Source organism: Sinohyriopsis cumingii, chromosome 6 (genome assembly GCF_028554795.1).
Source record: "Sinohyriopsis cumingii isolate HCF-2022 chromosome 6, ASM2855479v2, whole genome shotgun sequence".
Classification (NCBI taxonomy): Eukaryota; Metazoa; Mollusca; class Bivalvia; order Unionida; family Unionidae; genus Sinohyriopsis; species Sinohyriopsis cumingii.
The window spans coordinates 63,804,610-63,819,959 of NC_142966.1; the positions used below are offsets into that span (position 1 = coordinate 63,804,610).

At 38.5% G+C, this 15,350-nt stretch overlaps 1 protein-coding gene across 1 annotated transcript; it reads left to right on the forward strand.

Annotated features, from left to right (window-relative positions):
- The first annotated feature begins 1,118 nt into the window (after positions 1-1,118).
- Positions 1,119-8,274, forward strand: LOC149797081 (lambda-crystallin-like). Its single transcript, XM_089961755.1, has 6 exons — positions 1,119-1,265; positions 2,077-2,311; positions 2,582-2,743; positions 6,165-6,359; positions 7,221-7,326; positions 7,779-8,274. Exons 1-6 carry the CDS (start codon positions 1,222-1,224, stop codon positions 8,012-8,014), a joined length of 978 nt encoding a protein of 325 aa, XP_089817881.1. The 5' UTR covers positions 1,119-1,221; the 3' UTR covers positions 8,015-8,274.
- The last annotated feature ends 7,076 nt before the right edge of the window (positions 8,275-15,350 follow it).

Below are 15,350 nucleotides of genomic sequence, written 5' to 3' on the forward strand. Positions count from 1 at the left end.
TACAAAGCACGAATTCAGCTGAACCAAGTGGACAAAAAAAACATATAAAATAATGCATACTTTTATTCTCTATTCAGTTATTTTTGTACTCAATACCGTTATCACACTAGTGATCAACTGTTGGCATGAACTAATCTCCATAGGTCAGGTTATGAACTGTTAGTAAGATGCAACACAGTGGATACATCTGGTACGATTGCTCTGTGAGATAGATATCTTGCTTGCGAAAAAAAAAATATATATGATTTCACGCAGGCCCACGCGCAGAAATATGTATCCGTGGGTATGCCTGTATGTATGTATGCATGCATGCAAAGGACACACAAGGAATTTTGACGCTTGCTGATGATGCATTTTTTTACGGACAAGTGTAACTAGTGAAGCCGGACGTTTAATTACAAAAGAGTGTGTGTGTGTGTGTGTGTGTGTGTGAAAATTGGTAGTTATATGTTAACAAACCAAACTTTTATTTAAAACAAAAAATATGTATACTAAGAAGTTAATTCTGTGCTAAATCAAAATCTGCTTAAAAGCTGCATAGCTATGCAAGATTTAGACAGCATCATTTATTTTCATTCCTGTTTGTGTGTGTGTGTACAATGTATTTGTGTGTCTGTTCGCGAGCGCGCGCTCATGTGTGAATATATATGTTTAAGGCTATTTAAGGCTACAGAGGAGATACGCACGTTTGTAAAAGATTGGATTTCACAGAAAACAATGACCAGGGACGACCTATCATATGAAAAATGCAACAAAAATAATGAATATTTTTTTTAACCAGATCATTATCATTTCTACGATAAATCAAGATGCATTTAATTTAATAATAAAAAACAACACAACAACAGATTTGATATAAATCATGACTATTAAATTAAAGATAGTTTTCTCCATTTAGTTCTATAAAACTACATATTTCGGGGTGGATAAGTACATTTGCAGCCGGGGTTTATGGGTGGTCCAGTGGTGTAAAATGATCACCTTTACAGTTACTTAATATCTCACCCTTGTCCGCCTGGGTTAGAGATTCGATCTCAATCAACACGGGTGTGTGAGAAAGCTTGCCAGTAGCTTTGCATGGGTCGTTGGTTCTTCCTCCACCAGCTATACTGGTAGCTATTTATGGCCTATCATGTGCTGATAAAGCCAACAACTACATTTGCAGCCCTCTACATTCACCGCTCTTAACTCAATACAGTGCATACGCGGTCACGAAACAAGATGGAAGCTAAACTAAAGACGGAAATAGTGGGCGTTGTAGGAAGGTATTTGCTGAAACTTTTGCAGTGAAAATCGTCCTCGTTTATTTATCATTTCGGAACTGTGTTCATGAAGCTAGACCATTTATACTGTAAAGGCTTTTTTCTCAAGTACCTTCGCATTCTCAACATAGCCTTGTTACGTGGTATCGGCACAGGAACTAGTGCCGTCAAAAAAGAATCTAACACGAGCTATCTGCGTCAGTTACTGTTCTGCTAACACGGTGTGCGATTTCAGTAGACCTAACGGAACATAAGATTGTGGTTGTTGTATAATACCAAAAAGAGTTGTTTGTGTTTTGAACTTTGGACCAAAACCTAAGATTTTCATAAACAAATATATTTACATATGCACCGAAAAAAAAATTGTTGTTTGCTGTGGAATAGAGTAGGTTGTGGAAAATAAGGTGATCTTTTAAGTCTGAACGTATACTGTGAATTCAATAAGCGTGTTTATGTATGTATGCATGTATGTATGCATGTATGTATGTATGTATGTATGTATGCATGCATGTATGTATGTCTTGGTTTTTCAACCGATTTAAAATAAACGAAACTTCATGTATTTTTATGTCCATTGTAAAGCAATTTCAGCAACCTATTCGCCGAGTTCTCTACAGTTCAGACCATGTCATCACAATGTGTTCCTTGATGTGGACGAGATTAAATAATTCAAATGAAGCCATCTTTGACAGGCGATTTGTACTGTAGCTCTATGATACGACAGGGATATAAACCCAGGACCACATTGATGTAAAGCAAGCAAATTACCACTCCGCTATCAGTATTCCAATGAATCAATCTTCCTTTATTGTAGCGGCCTGATAGGTAGAAGCTGGGCCATGCTTTTCGCAGCAGCTGGTTATCAGGTGAGGATATATGACACAGATCCGTCCAGAATGTCCCAGGCCTTAGAAGAGATCAAACTTCAGCTGCAGGATCTCGATAAAAGAGGATTGCTTCGTGGTGAGCTGACAGCTGACGAGCAGATTTCTCATATTTCAACCGCTGCAACACTAGAGGAATGTGTCAATGATTCCTTCTACATACAGGTATATTTACATGAATCTGATCTTTTGAGCCCAATACCAGTCCGCGTCAGTGTCGAAAGTAATCATGGGTCACGCACTCTGCAGCAGTGTTGCGTCTCAGTCTGAATGGATATTGTTTTTTAATATTTTTGATGTCGCATGTGTCTTGTTACGGACACTGATAAACTCGGACATTCCTCTACATGACTTGTGAACCAATAAATGTGTATTACTAATTCCATATATGTTAGCTTTACAGTACTTAGACTCGTTGCCACTGTATATTTGTAGGAGAATGTTCCGGAAGATGCTGAGTTGAAGAAGAAAGTCCACGCAGAGCTTGACAAATACATCCGAAGTAACGCCATTTTGGCTTCATCTACATCTGCCATCCTTCCCTCAATTATCTCGGAAGGCCTCGCCCACAGGAATCGTTTCATCGTTGTTCATCCGGTCAGTATTAAAAGGAATTCACCAACCATTTTGCACTTTGATAGATGGCCCTAGACACGTTGTCATAGACTGGTCTTATTTAGAAACAACGCATGACTAAATCATTATGAAAGCGACAGGTTTCACTTTAATATTGAACTTAATTTTTATTTAATTTATTGCGATAACAATCGCGCTTTGAAATTATATATGTGGATGTAGGAAAATACATCACATAAAACTGTTACCTAGAAATATATGTTAAATGACTTAAGATAATAATTTTGAACTCATATTCGAACGTACACGAACCATCAATTATAGATAAGTAGTAGATAACAATCTCTACTTTCAAATATACGGCATGATATTTCGGCGATAATGATCATCGCATTCAAATAATACAGTACGATATTTTTGGCGATATTTTGTATTGCTTGCAGCTCACTATAAATATTTAATCTGCACTGCATCACTGACAATACTCAACAAATCTAGATTTCAAGGATAATTTCTGGATAGCTATAGCACTGGACAACAAATTTTTACAAAAGTCATGTTACTGAAATAAAATTAGTCAATTCTTATCAATTTTTATGTGCTGAACACGAATATGACAGTCAAATTGCAAAATTGGCTCTAGTTTTTTTGTAATCTGCAAGAAATTAATGTTTACATAACGAAATGCATTTCAATAGTAAAAGGTCAACTGTAATAGCCTACCTATAAAAAATCAAGTCATTGACTACATCTTAGATTTCTTCGCCTGTCTCTTGTACAGCTGTTCGGGAGCATCTCTGAGGAGTGTCCAGCAGTAGTCAGCCAGCATTGTAGTGGACCATTTTCCCTGGTATCTTTGTTCCATTGTTGCGATATCTTGATGAAAACGTTCGCCGTGTTCATCACTAACAATACCACAGTTGCTAGGAAAGAAATCCAAATGGGAATGAAGGAAGTGAATCTTTAGAGACATATTGCAGCCAAGTTTCTTATACTTCATCAACATGTCTTCTACTAGTTCCTTATAGTTTTCTGCCCTAACATTTCCGAGGAAGTTTGTAGAAACTAGGCGAAAAGCATTCCATGCTTGTTTCGCGTCACCTTCCAGCAAGTTGTTGAACCGGTCATCTTTGAAAAGCTCTCGAATCTGAGGACCCACAAAAACTCCCTCTTTAATCTTTGCTTCGCTGAGTCGAGGGAATTTTTCATGCAGGTATCGGAATGCTGGCAAAGTCCGGTCAATGGCTTTCACGAAGTTTTTCATCAAACCTAGTTTGATGTGAAGGGGTGGTAGCAAGATTTTCTGAGCCTCAACCAGAGCTGGGTGTTGGATATTCTTCTCTCCAATGGCTACATTCTGCCTGTGAGTCCATTCCTTCCTCATGTAGTGCATTTCCCTTGCTCGGCTATCCCACTCGCATAAGAAACACATGTATTTTGTATATCCTTGCTGCAGTCCCATTAAAAGGGCAACTACCTTCAAATCACCACAGAGGTGCCAGCTGTACTTGTTATACTCAATGGAATTCAGTAGCTGCCTTAAGTTATCGTATGTCTCTTTCATGTGGACAGCATACGCTACTGGAATAGATGGAAGAATGTTTCCATTGTGCAAAAGCACAGCCTTGAGACTCAGTTTCGAAGAGTCCACAAATAGTCTCCATTCTTGTGGGTCATGAGTGATTTTTAAAGCATTCATGAGGCCCTCAATATCGGAACAGAATATCAGATTACTTTCCTTTCTGAAGAAAGGCTCCAATTGCTGGTGGCGCTTTCGATATGCAGTAATTGTGACATCTTCTTCTAGAAGATTCCATTGTTGGAGTCTTGATCCTAGCAATTCTGCCTTGTTCTTTGATAAGTCCAAATCACGAATCAGGTCATTTAGTTCTTCCTGTGTTATTCTGTGTGGGGTTGATGATGCACCACAGTGAAAATCTGGATCACTGCATGCTGATGGACCAGGAGAAGAACAGGTCGACTCACCTTTGTCTTCGTCAGATGAATCAAGAGAATATTCTGCTGGAGGTTCTGGAATAGGAAGTCCCTCACCATGTGGAACTGGTCTCAATGCAGACGGAATGTTTGGGTAGACTATTCTCGACTTCTTTCGCTTCGTTATTCCGCCGGAAAGAGGAGGAACCAAGCAGAAGTAACAGTCATTTAGGTGGTTGCTTGGCTCTCTCCACACCATTGGGACTGCAAACGGCATTGATGACCTTTTGCAATTCAACCACTGTGAAAGCTGTGTTGTACATGTAGCACAGCATATATGCGGAGCCCAAGGCTTGTCTTGGTCACCAACCTTGCATCCGAAGTAAAGATGATATGCCTTCTTCACTTGAGAATTGATACTTTTCTTCTGGTTGGCAAATGTTACTTCCCCACAAATATAGCAAAAATTGTCCGCGGTATTAACACACTTTCGAGGCATTACTGTTCTTTATTGTACGTAAATGGATAAAATAATAAGTTTTATGTAACAGTAGCTTGAACTGTCTCGCACAACGTCTAAAATATTTTAAATGCTGAACCTATCTGATTGGGCTTTATATAGTACACTGCTTACGTCAGCTTCAGCAGCCGCCTGGCATTAGTATAATAGGCCTACACATGTATAGTACACTGCTGACGTCAACTTACTTCAGCAGCCGCATGGCATTAGTATTGCATTGCATCAGAAAATGATGCAATCAACTGTGGATGATGTGAGCATGATGGTATTATGCAATGTTACATCATTATTCCGGATGTTGCTGCAGTCCTACTGGAGAAATTTACACAGTGAAACATAGAAAATGAGGTATATGAATATCTTCAAAACGAGAGCCAATACAAATTTTTCACGGTTATATTCGTGTTCGGCACACCAAAATACTACAGATTAGGGCCTTTTCAAGTCAGTAATGATTTCACTGTTGACCAGTGTAGTTAGTTAACATAAGTTATCACTAGGTCATGACATACGGACATGCTTTTACTATTGAGATATATTCATTCTCTCTCTCTCTCTCTCTCTCTCTCTCTCTCTCTCTCAAAGAAAAGACAAAAAAGCATTGTTTACGGTACGGTTAACGATTTTGGAGTTAATTTTAAATGTAAAACTGTGTACACTGTTGAGATGCATAGATGTGAGTGGAATGTCTTTCCCAATCTGTGATAAGTGTCCCAATCCCATGCTTTGGTTAAGAAGAGACTTTATCACAGTCCTAAAATCCAACATTATTTTTATTCATTCAGACTTAAGTGATAGCCATACAACGTTTGGGATCATATTATTTTTGTATTGCTATTTCGCTCAATTTTAATAATATGGATATGTTATAGTATCGTGTATGAGATTAAGTTTGAGTGCTATTTTTTTTAGAAAGTTTCAAGAATACTTTGATTTTAGCCGCCAATGTTAAACGTACAATCTCTTTCCATGGCACGAATCCACCAGACCAATCCCCCATTCTATGCCCCTATGGTAGAGCTATGTTCAGCCCCTTGGACAGACCCTGATGTCATGGAGACCACACGAGCCCTGATGAAGGAGATCGGACAGCAGCCAGTAACTATCAATAAGGAGACAGATGGGTTTGTGCTGAATAGGTTACAGTACGCCATTCTGGGTGAAGGCTGGAGGCTTATCAGGGTAAAAACTGATTAACAACTCCATACCATTTTGTTGAAATATATTTCTTAGACTACAACACTTCTTCATATTTCAATATTTTAGGACAGTTTGCATAAGCCTGCCTATTGATGGAGCGTCATGGACTCAGACTCGCTTTGTCCGTTAAATCTTCCTTTCTCGGAGGATAACTTAAGTACTACAAACGCATACCTTCTCCCAAAGTTACGGATAAGTTCTTCTTGACAAGCAAAGTTAACTCGTGAAAGATGGAAAATTATTTCTGCACAGCTAATTCTTCGTCACAGACCTTGACCAATGGTTGTGGACAGTTTGCACGCGGTGAAATGCGAAAGCCTACCAAATTTGGGATCAAAAGGCCAATGGTCAAGATTAATGACTGTGTACTTTCACTAACGTATGTGGACGATTAGCATGCAGAATAATAAATTAGTCTATTGATTTTGGGGTCAACGGGTTAAAGGATCAAAGAAAAAGATTCTTGACAAAACGTTCTTTATGGCTTGCGCTTACGGTCTTAAAGAAACTAATATATTACGCTATATAAATGTCAGAGGCAAGGATCCGTCATTTTAAGTCTAATAAGACACTAATTGTTATGCACAATACATTTGTTCAAGACCTTATACCTTGACCAAAGGTCGGGTCATTGAGACTTGCTTGTCGATTGTCTCTTGAGTCAACACACCCTAATACTGCCCATATAAAGAAGTATTCAGTAAGAGGAGGGTTGGATGAAGTGATGTAGATTCGATTCGTCACATTAGGTCCTTAAAAAACAATAATTCGGTCGTTAATGTCGACAACTGGTGTTATGCATTAGAAGTCTTCACGGTCATCATTTGCTTATTTTCGTTTCAGGATAACGTGATCAGTGTCGAAGATTTTGATGTTGTGATGAAGCACGGTCTGGGAAGGAGATATGCCTTCATGGGGCCTTTCGAGACAGCCTATCTGAATTCAGAAGGTATGCTTAAGAAATTTACCTGATTTAGACAAATTTCAAGATGTCAAGAACTTTATTTAAGTTGTCTTTCTCCTATGTTATTTCCTTTTTACATGTTGTCATTTTTACGTTATGATCTCTTATCATTTATTTTGTCAACTATAAGACAAAATAATCAAGTTGGGAGAAAGATTCAGCAAACGAAAGAAATTACAAGTTCAACTTTTAATCATAATGATTTTGTAAAGACAAATATCTTGTGTATTTATAGAAGAAAAAAGAAAACACTGAGATCTTTAATTTTGATTTTCTTACATACAGTTAGAAACATAGGATAGTGGGAGAAATAACCAGAATGTATGAACTCGAAAGTTTGCTGTCTTTCGATAATCAACAAAAAGAAAATATTAAAGCATGTCTAGCGTGTTTTCAAAATTTTATTTTCTATTTTCATATATTTTGAACCTTTTTAGGCTGGAAGGTATACTCAGAACGCTACGCTGACATGATTTACCGGATCCAGAGGTCGTTTGGAGAGCCGGAGAAGATGGTAGGCCCTACTTTGGACAAGATCCAGAGTGAATGTGACAAGATGGTTCCCATGGAGAAACTGCAAGAGAGACGTCAATGGAGGGATAGGAGACTGACCGCTTTGGCCAAATTAATCAAAGACATGGAGGAGGAGGATAAACAAGCAGAAGGACAATGAACTTAGTCATGGTTTTAGTAAACGATTTGAAGCGTTATATGATGTGATAATTTGTTTCCAGCAAGTCATCTAAAACTACGCTTTAAACTTTGAGAGTAATAAATCAATGTTCACATGAATCATTTCTGGTAAAACTGATTAAGATGCAAATGAAGGGAAAAAGTAATATATGTAGCCACAGATAAATCTTATAACTGCGAGTGCTCTTGTATGTGTCGAGTGTCTTGAAGGTCCAGTCATTAAAAACAAAACTATCTCGACTTTCTCTATTTTGTATACGATGTATTCACATGGTGTATTATTATTATTATTATTATTATTCATGAAAGACATCTCTGGAGAAAGTGATCTAAAACGTGGACATGAGGACGAGTAAAATCAACACAGTAGTCGTATCACTATGGGGCTTTGGAGTTTTCTTACCGATCTAGGTCAAAGCTTTCTATACCAAATGCCTTTCCCTTAAATCACACTAGTGTAATTTACATTCGTGAACGCGCGGTGAGTCTATCGTGATTGTAACCCGCTGTAAGCCTCAAGCGACGTTACTACAGAGATGCCGCAGTTGGGCCAATACTCTTAAAAACATGCTGGCAGACTGATTAATATATACTAGCAAACATGCAAACATTTACTCGATTTTCACTGCCTGTAAATCAGGTACCTGTTATGGTTCACTAACGCCTCGGTTCCATATCTGCACAGGAAGTCGTTGGTGGTTTTCCATTTCCGCCAGCACTATTTCCAATTCACTCATGCTAATCGTTTTATCCTTAATAGCAATTTAGTATAATTTATTAATCGTCTTGAGATTATTGTGTGCTGCCACGAAAAGTTTTAACTTCTATTGGTGAATGTAATCGTATCGAAATTATTTTAGCAGCGCCACCATTCTCAGAGGTCACTATTGATATGGCTCCAACAGCGATTCCGATTTAATAGTTGCCGTTGACGTAATAGTTGCAATATCATCCAGTTGGAGATCATATGGCGCCCGTAGATTAACAAGCAGGAGCCGGTATGGGGGCTAACGGGAAATCAGGCTGTAAGCAGTTTTCTTCCATAAGAGAGTAACTTCAATTTGGTTTGGGCTGATTTTACATCGTCTTCACACGAATGTTTTCTTCAATATTATTACAACAATCATCGATTTCTCCATCGTTACCATTGGTGCGTGGTTTTAGAAACCTATAGAATTAAGAATTAGAAGAATATTGTACAACGACAGAAAGAAGCAGAAGTATTTACTCAACAAGAAAAAGAAGAGGAAAGAAAGAAAGAAGATGAAAGTGCAGAAAGTGGTGGGGATAGAAGGAAGGGAGTGAAAATAAAAGGCTGTGTGCTGCAGGCCATTTGTGGAGAGTTAAAGTATACGGGACAAATTCTTTAGCTCATCCAAAGAGAAAGAGACTTTCACGTGCCAGTATTACAACATCCAACCACATCGTCACTCTGATGCCAATAGCAGTACTAATACTACCACTACTTAGAAAAATTAGTAACATGAAGAATAGGTGTGTGTGTGTGTGTGTGTGTGTGTGTGTGTGTGTGTGTGTGTGATTTGGATTTTTAACGTAGTTTTAACAATTTTCAGTCATATCGCTACGATGTCTGCAGTGTGACAGTTTATAGTGATGTCTAGCACTGGGGCATCATGCCGTAGACATGTAGGCCGACCAGTCCTAACACTAACCTCTTAATGCTGAGCGCCAAGCGCGGAAGCTGTTAGTACCATTTTTGTAAGTCTTTGGTACATCTCGACCGGGGATCGAACCCACGACTCCCGCATCCGAGGCGGACGCTCTAACCACTAGGCCACCGGGGCGGTCTATGAAGAATAGGACGTAGCCGTGGAAAGGGTTTGAGACAGTTGTTACTAATGATGTCAAGTCCGTAAGTTTAGAAAAACACCCTACAGTCTTTTTCAGGGCTATGTATAATCGCGTAGAATAGAGAAACTACCCAATGATAGCATAATCAAGTAAAGCGTAAATCACTTTCCCCATAATTGAATTGTGTGTGTGTGTGTGTGAGAGAGTGTGGTTAAATATCTTATACATACCGCATAAAAGAATGCCCTTTCTCATGACAGACATAGCAAGTATCTTGATTTGTATCTCGAGAGTAGTACGTATTTTTATCTGAAGTATACCGTCTAATGATACTCTGTAAGCCGCTGACCGGCCATGCGACCCTCCAAGACGTATTATGTTGTCCGAAAAATGATTGTCGTCAAAAGGTTTCATGAGATAAAGCAAAGGTGGTGCGTCCCTTGGGCCATCGAAAATGTAATCATGCGGCCCTCGGGTTGGTTTGAGTTTGAAACCCCTGGTCTAAACGTTGAAGGATCATATACTCTTAGGGTGAGAAGCTCTCTGCATGTATAGGTAGCGAGTGTGTGCAAAACATAGCCAGATCAAATATTGGAATCAGGATGAAACGATCACACTTTATTGGGAAGAATCCAGTAGAAGTAACCATGAAGCTATGACTTTTGATGTCACCTCATAAGGTAAATGACGTGCTAACCTAAGTACATGCAGGTGTTTTCGAAGATGACATGACAACTTCTGCAACAAGACCAGGAGAGTCGAGATTCAGCAAAAAAGAAAGTCTTTAATTAGCTCCAGAAGATTATTATCACATTTGAGGGGCGCAAAACTTTACTTGAAGAAAACTTGGAACCACAGCGTATACCTTCACGGTGAAATTGAAATAGTTCAAGCCTCATGAATGAACCCAGTTAAAGCAATTAGAGGCAAATCAACCTTCTCAATCCCTAAACTCCTAGGTGCTATAAAGAATAGACAAAAATAAGTAAAATAGTCTCACACTTCGCAAGAGTGAGCAGCAATTCCAACCATACTACCAAATTCCATAATCAACTGAACGGGGTAGAACACAAATTTTCCCAATTGTTTACAGATAGGGAAGCCACATAAGCCCCTTAAATATACATTTCACCATTAAAGAATGGAGACAGGCTATTAGCCGGAAAAAAACCCACCTCTTCTTGGGAGGACACTTTATTATATAAAATCTATATCAAAAAGCTCTCCAGAAAAAATACAGAACTGGCGAGTTTGGATCTGCTGAATGCGATCTGGAAATCCCAGTAAATTGGAAACAAACAATACTTATCCTTGTCCCGAAACCCGTTCAGACCAATATCGCTCTCCAACAATATTTGCAAAATCATGCATACAACGATTAATAAAAGACAAAAGCATCATCTAGATCAAAGGATAAAAGTATAAATTCAAGAATCAAAGCGGGTTTCGCAATAAAAAGTCCACATTAGACCAATTCGCTTGGAATGAAGCATAAACTGGGCTTCAACGAAAAGAAGAGCTGTGACCGTAACTTAATCGCGGTTTTCACGATCTTGAAAAAATCTACGATCTCATATGGACAAAAAGCTTAATTGCTAAGTTAAGCCACTATCGGTTAAGAGACCGTAACTGCAGATGGATAACCAACTTTCTAACAGGTCAATAATTAAAACAAGAGCGGAAGACCAACTCTCAGACAGTTATGAACTCGAAAATGAGACACCTCAGGGCAGTGTTCAGAGCCCCATCCTGTTCAATATCAAGACCAACGTTCTGGAACAGTCGCTAGACCAGTCACTTCTGGAACTATCGCAGTTCGCGGACGAGAGCGGAATCTTGAGAGCGGGGAACGAATTCAGTGAAGCTGTAGTGGGCGGGCAGCAAGCGAGACCAGATAGGATTGGTCGATGGGCTCATAGAATTGTCTTTAGACTAGCTCCCCAAAATCCACAGGAGTACTATTTACATCAAAATACAAACTACGGAGTGAATATCCAGCATTATACTTAAATAAACACAAAATTTAAGTTTGAAAAATTGCAGGGAATGCTATTTGAGTTCGTGAGAAGATGTAACTAGGACCTTATGAAAACCGATAGGGGAATGGATCAGGGAATCCTTCTCACTCTATATCGAACATTAATTCAATCAAAAATAGAGTGTGTATCAGTTTTACACCTTGGCTCACCCCAACCTGTTAAGGAAACTGGACATTATCCAGTATTAGGCTCTAGTTATCTGCACCTGAGCGCGGGGGGGGGGGGGAGAGCTACAAGTCCATTTAATCAGCCACCCCTCAAATTAAGGCGAGATGAGCTTTTTCTGAGGTATGCAACAAAAATATCATTCCATAAGATGTGGCACTCTACCAGGTCTGTCATCGAGAGATGCAACAAACCCTTTCGGTGTCAAATGGTCCCGAACCGACAAGGGCGAAATAGATTAATGAGTTGCTGAAAGAACTAGGGATCCCAAATATCCAGGCAGAGCATGCAAAATACCCTGACCATTCCGCATGGACATGCCAAACTAAGAAAATATATCTAAATGCACTAACATACCGGACAAAACATGAACAACCTATAGAAATAAGGGCTAGGATCCTCTCTCAGATGGACACTAAATAAAGAGGATTTACCGAAATTTTTACAGATGATTCAAAATGTTCTGATCCAGGATGCAGTACCGGAAGAGGGTATCACACTGGTGGCGAGACTGCTTGATAATTGCACCATGTATACAATTGACCTCTGGGCAATAAACGAAGCACTTAAACGGAATCAAAATACCCAGACAACGAGGGCAGTTATAATTAGCGGTTCCCTCAACGTTCTGTGCTCCCTTGAATCATGCAATTCCTTTAGCAGATATAATATTTCAAGTCAATCTAACACAGTGAACCTTGGAAACCATTTTTTAATTTTTTTTAAATCTCATTCGATAATCAGTAGAATACATTTTTTCCAACGATCATTTAAACAGTTTCTGGGACACCTATAAAAAAATTTAGCCGCGTGTTAGGTTCCTCATACTCTGATCAAATATTGTGTCGTATTGCAGTATACTGAAATTATTAGGTTTTAATTGAAAATGGAATTCGTTTGATAAAAGTATTTTATAAATTGCTCAAACTTGTGTGGTTATGCCTAACGCATGGTATTCAAGAATGCTGTGAGATTTTATAAATGTGTTAAGAGGATCGTTCTCGTAAAATTACCAATGAAAGCTAAATCTTAAATTTGAAACATAATTTGTATGAACAATAGCAATAACTTTTTTTACAACTGGGATCGATTAAGATATCCTTTCTCGGAGAAAATTATTTTCCATTAACTGTGTCCTTGATTAAAGTAGGCTAAATTTAAATACATATGTCGGAGGTATTTAAAAAAAAATTAGCATATTTTTGTACCAATAATTCTTAGAAGGTAGAGTCTTCTGATCTCTTTTCCCATCGTTTTATTTATAGAGAAAGAATTTATAAGCTTTCATCTTAATATATTATGATGGTACATCAAAATTTCAAAAAGCCATCCTAAGTTCATTGCATTATGCTTAGATAATACACAATAGCAAACAGACATTTAAAAAAATTTTTTAAAAAAATTTAAATTTTAAAAATGATCGAACAACCTCGACGAATTTACTGGTATAAAACGCGCGAGTAAGATGGATCCAATTTTATATTTTTAATTCAGTATTTATCGAGAAACAATTTTATAGTGTATTACCATTAAATGATTATCGTATATACTCGTTTATAAGTCGAGTCTCACTGAAAACTGCACAAATACGGATCTGTTGCCCAATTATGCACAGGTAGATATGAGTCTGTGCAGTTTGTTAGGAGTAATCAATAGAATAAATATGATAGACTCTGATCTCATGGCGCATTATGTGAAAGAAAAGCAGTGTCTCTGTTGTTTGCAGTTGAACTCTGTTATGAATAAGGATAAACCAAAAGGCACTAAACTTCTTTTTTTATTGCTTTTTGTTTTATTGCAATTTGTATTTATCTACAGTAAGAAAAATATAAATGAAACGTACTTGTTTTCTCAAATAAGAAAGAAAAATATGAATTAAAAGCTGTACATGTACGTTAAAACTAAATATATATATACTGAGCATCAATCTGTCAAATGTTTAATTTTCCACAAAAGTTGCTCTCTCTCTCTTTCTCTCTCTCTCTCTCTCTCAAGACTAGTAGGTAGATGGATACATAAAGACAATTTCATTTGAAGTCACTAATTTCATTAGAAAAGTTTCCAACCAAAAACGTGAGTTTACTTGCAGATATGTGAATCTCGCCCTTCTTAGATCCATCCATCCATCCATCCATCCTTCATACATACATACATACATATATACATACATATATACATAAGTACATACATACAACTTTCTCTTGCTCGTATAATTTTATCCACAAGCTGTACAGAGAAAAAGGGAAATACGTAAATAAAATTATATATTTGTATGTACATATGTATGTGTATATATATATATATATATATATATATATATATATATATATATATATATATATATATATATATATATATACATGCCTTGTGGCAGCATAGTGCATGCCCTCTTACTGGCCTTGTGGCAGCATAGCGCATACCCTCTTACTGGCCTTGTGGTAGCAAAATGTACACCCTCTTACTGGCCTTGTGGCAGCAAAGTGCATACCCTCTTACATGCCTTGTGGCAGCAAAGTGCATACACTCTTCCTGGCATTGGGCACCAAAATTCATACCCTCTTACTTGCCTTGTGGCAGCAAAGTGCATACCCTCTTACAGGCCTTGTGACAGCAAAATGCATATCTTCTTACTGGCCTTTGGGCAGCAAAGTGCATACCCTCTTCTGACCTTGTGGCACCAAAATGCATACCCTTTTATAGGCCTTGTGGCAGCAAAATGCATACCCTCTTACATGCCTAGTGGCAGCAAAATGTATGCTCTCTTACTGGCTTTGTAGCAGCAGCATGAATACCCTCTGACTGGCCTTGTGGCAGCAAAAATATATACCCTCCTACAGGCCTTGCAGCAGCAGAATGTGTACACTCTTATTCGCCTTGTGTCAGCAAGATGCATGCCCTCTTACTTGCCTCGTGGCAGCATACTGCATACCCTCTTACTGGCCTTGTGACAGCAAAATGCATACCCTCTTACTGGCATGGTGTCAGCAAAATGTACACCCTCTTACTGACCTTGTGGCAGCAAAATGCATACCCTCTTTCTAGCCTTGTGGCAGCATACTGCATTCCCTCTTACTGGCGTTGTGACAGCAAAATGCATACCCTCTTACAGGCCTCATGGCAGCAAAATGCATGCCCTCTTACTGGCTTTGTGGCAGCAAAATGCATACCCTCTTACTGGCCTTGTGGCAGCAAAGTGCACAACCTCTTACTGGCCTTGTGGCAGCAAAATGCATACCATCTTACTGGCCTTGTGGCAGCAAACGGCATAACTTCTTAATGGCCTTGTGGCAGCAAAGTACA

Bases quoted from the DNA above. Each gene is read 5' to 3' on its own strand.
- LOC149797081 (XM_089961755.1), top strand. From the start codon at position 1,222: ATGGAAGCTAAACTAAAGACGGAAATAGTGGGCGTTGTAGGAAG. The intron at 2,744-6,164 runs GTCAGTATTAAA...CGAATCCACCAG, and splicing joins GTTTCATCGTTGTTCATCCG to ACCAATCCCCCATTCTATGC. The intron at 7,327-7,778 runs GTATGCTTAAGA...GAACCTTTTTAG, and splicing joins AGCCTATCTGAATTCAGAAG to GCTGGAAGGTATACTCAGAA.